Source organism: Hakea prostrata, chromosome 5, assembly GCF_041222555.1.
Source record: "Hakea prostrata isolate BN-2017 chromosome 5, UWA_Hpros_2, whole genome shotgun sequence".
Taxonomy (NCBI): domain Eukaryota; kingdom Viridiplantae; phylum Streptophyta; class Magnoliopsida; order Proteales; family Proteaceae; genus Hakea; species Hakea prostrata.
Window position 1 is genome coordinate 33,858,835 of NC_142604.1, and position 10,221 is coordinate 33,869,055.

A 10,221-nucleotide genomic window follows, 5' to 3' on the forward strand; every position below is an offset into this window, starting at 1 on the left:
CCTTTACCCAAAAGTTCCAGAGAGTATTTCGGGCTTTCGAAGGTCCCACTCGGTTTTACCCGATGCCTTTTGATCGAAGGTCTCATGCAGTGTTACCTAAAGCCTTTTGATTCTAAATGTACTCTGCTATATACGGTCCCCAATCAAAAGATTTGGAAGTAAAAACCAGTATTTTGCATTAAGTAATTATAGATCAACTGGATCAAGATTGATAAAAATCTTCAAGAAAAAATGTTGACAACTTTAAGAAAAATATTTCTTCAAATGCTTCGCGTTCCACGATCAGTCTAATACACGGTCAGTCCCCAAATCTTTCAGCTTGTAAGCTCCCGAACCTGCTTGCTTGATAACCATATTTAGTCCTTCCCATGTTGGGTCCAACTTTCTTTGATGGCGTGGGTCTGACGCAAGAGTGTTCCTTAGTACCAAATCCCCTGCTCGGAATTGCCGATGTTTTACTCGAGTGTTGTAGTGCTATTCTTCGATGATATTGTTGAGTTTAGGCTATTGCTTTTGCACGAATTTCATCCAATAATTCAAGGCTATCTAATAACCCTTCCTCGTTCGTTCGTTCGTTCTTCGAATTCTCCTTCTCGAATGGTTCCTGCCATTATCTCGACCGATGCAAGTGCTTCCGACCCACATGTTAATCTGAATGGAGTTTCTTCAGTAGGTGTTTGGACGGTCGTTTGATATGCCCAAAGGACATTTTGTAGTTCTTTCGTCCATAAGGATTTGTTGTCTTCGAGCCTTTTCTTGATTCAATCCAGTAACGTTCGGTTCGTTATTTCTACTTGACCGTTACTTCGAGGGTATGCTACAGACGACATTCAGTGATCGATCATATAAGTATTGCAAAAGAGTTCGAACTAGGGGTTATCGAACTGAGTTCTGGTGATCGGTCACCGTACCTTTGGAATTTCGAATCTGTGGATGATTGACTCCAGCACTAACTTTTCCATTTTTTTTTCTGTGATCGACGCTAGAGGAGCTGCCTCTACCCATTTAGTGAAGTAATCAATTGCTACGATCGGATATTCCTTTCTCCTCGTTGCTTTTGGGAATTTTCCCATCAAATCTATTCCTCACATTGCAAATGGAATAGGGTTCAGAATTGACGTGAGTATTGTGGCAGGCTGCTTTGGCACGTTCGAATGTATCTGGCACTGATTGCAAGACCAAACGTATTTTTTGGATTCTTCTTCCAACTTGGGCCAACATAACCCAAGACGAAAGATTTTGTTCGCTAGGGCCCGTCCACCCATATGTGCTCCGCAGATACCTTCATGAACTTCGGCCAACACAGTTTTGGCTCCTTCAGGACCAACACATCTAAGTAAAGGTCTTGCAAAGGATTTTCGATATAGCTTTTGTGTTGAATAGTAAATCTTGCCGGACGAACTCTTACCGAGCGTGCCTCTTATAAATCTTCGGGGAGTTTATCATCCCGAATATACTCAATAATGGGGTACATCCAGCATTTTTTGCTTTCTATATATGAAATGAAGTTGACCTTACCACTTGGGAAATTTAGCTCCTCAATGTAGACCGATGGTTCTAAGGTTTTTTCCTTAGCGTTTGCCAACCTTGAGAGTTCATCTACTACTGAATTCTCCTTTCGGGGTATTTGACATACCTTTATTTCTTTGACTTCCTTCCTTAGATTCCTGGTCAGCTCTTGGTAATTCTGTAAGCGACGTTCTTTTATTCCATATTCTCCTTTTACTTGGTTGACGATAAGTTGAGAATCACTGTATATTGTTGCTTCAGCTACTGCCAAAGCTTTAGCGAGCCTGAGCCCTGCGATGAAAGCTTCATACTCTGCCTCATTGTTGCTTGCCACAAAGCTGAACCTCAGTGCATACCGAATTAGGAAGCCTCCTGGACTTTTTAACAAAACTCTCACTCCCGAACTAAATTTATTGCTAGAACCATCAACATATATATGCCACATACTTGGCAGGATAGGTTCTTCTCCTTGCTTGATCGGGGTGACGGATTCCACTATAAAATATGCCAAAGCCTGTGCTTTTATAGCTGTTCGGGGTTTAAACTCCACCTGGAACTCCCCTAACTCGACCGACCATGCTACCATTCTTCTCGACAAATCGGGTTTGAGCAGGACCTTTTTCAAAGGGAAATTAGTCAGCAACTCTTCGGATGAGCCTGGAAGTATGGTCTCAATTTTTGGGCTGCTATCAAAGTGCTAACGCCTGTTTCTCAATCGTCAAATATCTTGTTTCAAGATCCAGGAGTACATGGCTGATATAGTAAATGGGCCACTGTTTCTTCTCCTTTTCCCGAATGAGAACAGTACTTACAGCCAACTGTGACGACGCCAAATATAATTGCAAAACTTTGCCCTTCTTAGGCCAAAAAGCAGTGGTGGTTGCCCAAGTCTTCTCTTTAGCTCCTCGAATGCCTTCTGACATTCGTCTGTCCATCGAGCCTCTGTACTTCCCTTTAAATCCTTCAGGGCTTTGAAGAAAGGATCTTTCTCCCGATTGTGAAATGAATCGGGTCAAGGCTACTATCCGTCCGGTCACGCATTGAATATCTCAAACGGTCTTTGGGGGATCCATATGATCAAAGCCTGTATGTTGACAAGGTTTGCCTCAATTCCTCTCTAGGAAACCATAAACCCCAAGAATTTCCCCAAAGATATACCAAAGGCACACTTCTCCGAATTTAGCTTCATCTGGTATTTCCTTAAAATGGAGAATACTTCCCTAAGATCTGCAATGTGTCCTGTCCTCTATAGACTCTTGAGTAGCATGTCATCGATGTATACCTCCATGTTTTTCCCGATTAGATCACTAAAGATCTTGTTCACATCTCTCTGATATGTAGCTCCCACATTCTTCAAACTAAATGGCATAACTTTATAAAAATAACTCTCCCTATCAGTCATGAAGGTTGTGAATTTCTCATCTTCCTTCTTCATCAAGATTTGGTTGTATCCCAAATAGGCATCCATGAAACTTAGTGTTTCATACCCAGCAGTTACATCGATTAAAAGATCTATGCGCGGTAAAGGGTAACACTCCTTCGGACATACTTTGTTGAGGTCCGTGTAATCAGTACACATCCTCCACTTCCCGTTCGACTTCTTTACCATCACCACATTAGCCAACCATGTTGGGCACTTGATGGCTTCGATAAAACTAGATTTCTTCAATTTCTCGACCTCTCCTTGGATAGCCTCGTGTTGTTCCTTCAAGAAGTTCCGTCTCCTCTGAATTATGGGCTTGAATTCTGAATTGATCCAAAGCTTATGTTCGGCCACAACTCGATCAATTCCTAGCATATCGCTTACTGACTAGGCAAAAACATCTATACTTTTCTGAAGAAAAGTTTTCAGTTCTTCCTTGAAGGGTTCTGGTTGCTCAGACCCAATATAAGTGGATTTTGTCCCATCTTCTAGCCTTAAGCAGATTTGCTCTAATTTTTCCACTAGTTCGGGCCTTTGCATGGTATCTTCATTCCGATCATCCCTTACCTCAATTGGTAAGGCTGTGGCTTTTTCTGGTCCTTCCTTGTCCTTAAGATAAGCCACATAACACTTGTCGGGAGAGTTTCGATCTGAAACTACTTGCCCAATTCCATTGTCAGTGGGAAACTTTATCTTCATATGTTTTGGCGAGACTATAGTGCCTAGCGTTGTTAACAAAGGCTTACCGAGGATCATGTTGTAGGCAGGAAGGTCCCGAACCACCAGAGAGTTTACTCGAATGGTGGATTAATTCCTTTGGGAAATTCCCTACCGAAAGATCTAGCTGAACTGATCCCTCGACTATAGCAAATGAGCCAGCGAATCCATAAAGGTGTGTTGAAGATGGCTTCATTAGATCTTTCTCAACCTTTAGCTTCTGAAAAGCTTCATAGGAGAGAAGATTAGCCGAAGATCCTGTATCTATTAGGACCCTGTGTACCTCTATTCGCCCAATTTCTACTTTGATAACAATTGCATCATCGTGAGGCATACTCACGCCTTGCTCGTCTTCTTCCCCGAAAGTGATGGGAATTTCTTCCACTTTCTTCCTTTTCTGGGATTCTTCCGATCCTATGAATCTTGATTTTTCTTTCAACTTCCTCAAGGACTCAGGTCCGGGTCCTCCAAATATAGTGAGAATAGGGGATCTACTAGGTCTTGCCAATTCCTTCCCTTTTTTAGACTTTGGAGCTTCGACACAACGCTCCTTGCTTACCGAACGATCCCTGTTTTTCATTAGTCGTTTGCTTCTCATCCTCATGAACTTTCACAAAATTTGAGAGATGTCCCTGATTGATTAATCTTTCGATATCTGCCTTGAGGTGCCTACAGTCATTAGTGTAGTGCCCAAAATCTTTGTGAAATCGACAGTATATCTTCATATTATTTTCTTCGGTCTTCGTAACTATCTTAGATGGCCATTTCCAAAATATCTTGATTTGTGATCTGCATCAATATCTCCGATCGGGGAGCATTTAATGGTGTATACTCGTCTTGATCAGGTGATCGCCACCTCCAAGTTGGACGTGACTTTGTGGCCCGATCACGATCCTGAACAAGTTGTTTTGGTTTTTTGCTTTTCTCGGGGACCTTTTGTTCCTTAGTCGCAGTCTTAGACTCTCCTTGTCGTGCATCAAGTATCTCTGGCTACATCCGCCGCTTTTGACACCTTTTCATTAATTCAGCATAGGTGGATGGCATATTCTGAAGTAGATATTCCAATAGCTTTCAGTTGGTTAGCCCCATAAAGAGAGCAGTTTTTGCCACTTGTTCATTCAAATTCTCTATTTCCATGGTGACTTTGTTAAATCTCTTCAGGTACTCCCGAATCGATTCATTCCCTCCCTGTTTGATTGTAAAGAGTGTTTCCTCCATCTTCTTGATTTGGATACCACTCTAGAAACGTCCGATGAACTTGCGGGCAAGGTCGTCGAAATCATTGATTCTTCCCGAAGGAAGGTTCGAAAACCACTTATGGGCTGCCCTGGTTAGGGAAGAGGCAAATACCCTGCAAAGAATTTCGTCAGAGTTTCCAGCTACCGCTATGGTTTGCTGATAATAGCTAGTATGGGCAGTAGGGTCTCCTGAACCATCAAATGCTATGAAAGTTGGGAGTCTTAAATTATGTGGAAACACGAATAGGGCAATAGCATTAGTAAAAGGAGTCTTCCGGATGACTGAATAAATATCATCAGTTTGTCGCCCTCGAGAGAGTTGCCCCAACCTTTGGTTTATGTTGGCAAGCTCTCGGCCGATATGCAATGATCGTCCATCCTCTACCAACAGTCGCTCTTTCCAATCGCTTGGACGTTGGAGAGTGAGTACGAACTCCTCTCAGCAATCTCGTTAGGGATTCGATTCGGTTGGCCTGCGGCCTATCATACCAATAGTCTCTTCTTGGAAATTCGCCAGCTCTCAAATCTCGGGCTCCCCATAGTAGGTCCCTTTAAGCGTTTGGGCCAAAGTTCTGGCCTTCTGTTGGTTGTCCTTCCCTTTCGACAGAAATCGCCCGAATGAGTGGTATTCGCTCTTTTGCTCCTTCCGCATGTGTCTGATATTCTACTTGATCAGGAGCCTAAGGAGCCACTACCTGTCTGACCAATGTGCCGATCATATCCTGCATCTCTAGGAATTGGACCTGCATTTGGTCCACTTGATGCTGAAGAGGATACGGATGGTTTTGATGTTCGATTCCATCAACTCCGTCTCCACATATTTTAGGGGGTTGACTTCCTTGGGGAACATTTGATGGATTATTATCCTTAGGAAGTGGTGGGATGTTTGCTATCCACTGAGCTGCTGCAGCCGCTGCTGCCGATCTGGTTACCATGACTTCTTGAAGCGTTTCCCACAGACAGCGCCAAATGATGCGTCCAGAAAATGTTAAGCCTCCAGATTCCTTGATGATGGCCTGCAAAACAGAGTTAAATGTGGCCCGACCGTGGGGGTCGGGAGGCCACCTCCAAAGCTTAAGTTAGTTACTGAACTAATCACCAAGGCTCTTGCAAGTTGCAGAGAATAATAATGAATACATACTTGGGGAACGATTCAGATACCTTTGGGATGAGTTGATCATTTGTTTATATAGACCTTACCTCCAATTCTTGACCGTTGAGTGAAGTCTCGATCTCTTTCGGTGGCCGTTAGATCGTAGGGTTTCCTTCTAGATATTCGAAAAGCAAGTAGGGTTTCACTGCTATGCTGATAGTTGCCTCCTACAAGTCAGCCTCGTCTCTTGCATGGTTCGGGAGATCTTACCAGACTGATCACTGAAATACGACACCTTTATGATCATTAATTTAGGTTTTGGTGGGTCCCCGGTTACGGTCTAACCTGGATGAAGATTATGAACCCGGTCCACAGGTTCGGTGCAATTTTCCTCGCATCATTAATGAAGTTGTTTTGGGAGAAATTTCTCAGATTAAGGTTGAAGTTGGCCTGATGGATCTCTTTGAAGAAGCAAAACATAGAACCCAAAACTATAAATCTAGCTGGAAAGATCAAGATGAGAGGTGCAACTTTGATAATTAGCAAGAAGATGGTTTAAGCTCAATTAATTAGTCATGTATAATATCAGATAAAACAGTTGAATCTATTCCTCTTTCCATGACATCCACCCTATCCTCATCATCCAGGTGTCAAACTCTGGTTTAGGGTAAAGTGGAAGCAATTAGATGGATCTTTGTTATTATACATAATTTTTAACGGAATAAAACAGGTTAATTTGCTTAGCATCTTGTTTTAATTGTTTTTGGATCTTTGCTTTTGGCATTTGTTTTGGGGTTGGGGTTCACTGTTATGGTGCACAAGAAGAAGCAAACGATTCATCCTTCAGAAAAAGATTAATGGAGGATGATTATAGAATTCCAATGAGAAAGCAATCCATTGATAAGAACAGTAGCGGTTTCGCAGCCGTTCCATTCTTTACCAATCGACAAAACAAGCACGATCTCATCTTTATTAGTTTCTGTTGACATTTATTAAATTAAATATGTCCAAGTGCAAAATTGGAAACTCACTTATGGGTGGTTACTAAATATAGGGTTATATTTAGGAAACCGCCGAATCACGAGTAAAACAATTGCATTACGGCATTCGTGAGTTTTTTAAAAACGATTTTCGCTCTCTCTCTCTCTCTCTCTCTCTCTCTCTCTCTCTCTCTCTCTCTCTCTCTCTCTCTCTCTCTCTCTCTCCAAGAAATAAATGTAGAAATGAAAGCTTTCAAGGATTCTCTTCTCTTAGTTTTGGATCTCAATCTTATTCCATTTATCCCCACGACATTTGGGTTGTGGAGTCTATTCCCTTTATGTGTGATTGTGGAAATTAACCGGTGACAATTTCGTGGAGGAACGGGGATGTGGATTCAAGTTTACTTCCGCTGTGATCTTTCTATATTGGGAAAAACAAATCTAGGTAAGGATCTTTCTCTTATCTATTTATAGAATAGATAGATTAACCTACATTGGCATCAGAGCCAGGTTCCCACGATTCTTTGTTCCTCCCAATTGTTTGTTTTTTCTTGAATGGGTCCAATGGGAGGATCAAGGGTTTGAGAGAAACCCTAAATTTTTAGTTGGGATCCCAGTGGGAGGATGTGAAACCTAGCCCTAACCCTGACCCGGAAACCCTGTTGTTTGTAGGTCCAGCAACCCGAAGTAAGGCAAGAAGTCAACTTTGGGCCATTTCAGTTGAAGACTTGATGGCTGGAGTGGAATCCTTGAGTATGGATATCAGTGCCCCTTCTATGGAAACTGCACACTGATGAAGATTGGATTAGTTGATGGACTCGGAGTGCTCTCTGTATTGGTTTGAAGGCATTTCTACCTACTAGGTATGCCACTTTAGGTGTGTGCAAAACCCCTTGATGTTTGGACTTGATCTGAGCCTTCAATTCCCTGTTTTGAAGTTGTCGTTCTGATTGGTCGACTCATTGGTCGACTGGACTAGTCCAACCAATCAATCAACCAATTGATTTTGTTTTTGAAATTTGAATCGTGGCTACTCTATTTAAGTCTAATCTCGGGAATACTCCGCCTAATCTGCCTCCTAAGCCTCTAGAACGAGTTAGAACCCTAATCTAATCGCTTCCCTTGCATCCTTGGTTGATATCTCGCAAGAACTCAAGCAATCCTCATCCTCCTGCATCAAAGGTATGTGTATGATCTCTTTCCTCTCTATCTCTGATTTTTCTTTTCTTGAATTTGTTCTTGATTGAGATCAGGAAGATGATGCTGCATTCTTGCAACCATCTATTCCATGATCTCATCATGTTCTTGAGATCTATGATCATCATCATGATCTCAACCCTTGCAAGTTGAATCCTTGAAACCCTAACCTTGTGTGGTCATCAGGGGAACCTTTTTGTAACCCCCCCATGTGAGGGAAACCTCATGGGTAATGTGGAGGTTGGTCTAAATTCAATATTCTTAAATTCTTCTTGTTGTAATTGGCCTATCATCAATTCCCTCCCTCCTGTGATCTCAACCTTTTTCATAGAAGCCAATAAGGGTGAAACCCTAATTTCTTGGGTAAGATCAAGAACCCCTATTTTGATCATGTTAGAATACTCTCACTTTATTTTCCTTACTAGAATTGTAACCTATTAATTTTATTTCCTTACCCTTGATCATATTATATTTTTCCTTCATAATCTATGTTTAACCTAATTAGGTTAACTTTCTGATTCCTGAGTTGTGACCTGGAAACTTGATTTGATTAATGGTTTGTTGTCCTCTATAGACTTAGATGTTTTCATTAAAGTTTTCCCCTTATTTTGTACCCTTTTGAACCACCAAATTCGGATTCATATTCTAAAAATTCTGATTTTTGTAGGCTACTGTCTCTGTTGGTCGACTCATTGGTCGACTGGGGCAGTAGACCAATCAGTCGGCCAATGGGTACAACAACCCCATTCTTGGTCTATTTTGATTGAATTGTAATCTTTCCTTCCATGTATCTTTCATAACTCATAGTATACACTTGTTTAAGACTCTTTTCTCAGGTTTAGTCAAGGTCTTACTTGATTCTCTAAGTTCCTTTGCGAATTAGAAGGTAAGGACAGTTATTTCCTTAACTACATAGATTACTTGTTCTCTGGTTTCTACTTTGTGAAACTATGAGATTACCTACTATTGTTGTACTTTAATTCTGATCTCCTACTGTGAGAACAGTAGCACTTGTTTATATCATCTTTTTCATTATTCATGTTATATGAATTACTTATTACTGCTGAATCTGATTTTGCCTTTACATTCTCTTTTATATGATGAACTATTGGTTGTGTATGTCATGACTGATCTGAGAATGTGTTTGATTAAGTTTGGTTTGGGATTGGGAGGTGTCTTTTTGACACTTCTGTCCTTGGACATTATCGGAAATAGTATGGGATGTTTCCGGGGTTGCCCATCGACGCTTCCTGAATCATTGGTTGTCATACCTAGGGATGTCTAGCAGTGTTTGGCTAGGTTATACCCCTATTATATTAGACCCTATTCGGAAGGGTATTGAGACCGAACGACCCGTGGCAGCAATGGGGATTCACTGGCGCTCAAGACCGGGGAGTTATATCCGTGAGAGGACGGGAATCACTGTGAAACCCAGCCCTAACCTTGACCCAGAAACTTTGTTATTTGTAGGTCCAGTGACTCGAAGTAAAGTAAGAAGTCAGCTTTGGGCCATCCCAGTGGAGGACTTTGTGTCTAGCTATGAATCCATGAGTGTTGATGATGAGGTTCTATTTATGGAAACTGAATCTTGATGAAGATCGGATTAGTTGATGGACTTGGAGTGCTCTCTATCATGGTTTGAAGGCATTTCTACCTATTAGGTAAGTCACTTGATATGTGTGCAAAACCCCTTTAGGATTGGATTTGATCTGGGCCTTCAATTCCCTATTTAGGAGTTGCTGAACTGATTGGTCGACTGGACCAGTCGACCAATCCACTCGACCAATGGGTTCTGTCTTTGGTAATTAGGTATTGCTTGCTCTATTTAAGTCCAATCTCGAGTCTACTTCGTATTTTCTGCGTCCAAACTCTTTGGAACGAACCAAAGACCTCTGCAAGTCATCTCCCTTGCGTCCTTGGTGTTTATCTTGACGGATCTTCGTCAAAACTCTTCCTCTTGCATCAAAGGTATGTCTACACTCTCTTCTTCTTCTCCATCTCTGTTTTTCTTTCCTTTTAGAGTTGAGACAGTAGAGGAGATGCTGCATTCTCTGTTGCAAACAT

General features: G+C 41.7%; 1 protein-coding gene across 1 annotated transcript; it reads right to left on the reverse strand.

Moving 5' to 3' along the window:
* Nucleotides 1–1,420: 1,420 nt before the first annotated feature.
* Nucleotides 1,421–2,095, reverse strand: LOC149015851 (uncharacterized). The gene has a single exon (XM_089156613.1). The coding sequence runs from the start codon at nt 2,093–2,095 to the stop codon at nt 1,421–1,423; it is 675 nt and encodes a 224-aa protein (XP_089012739.1).
* Nucleotides 2,096–10,221: the final 8,126 nt, after the last annotated feature.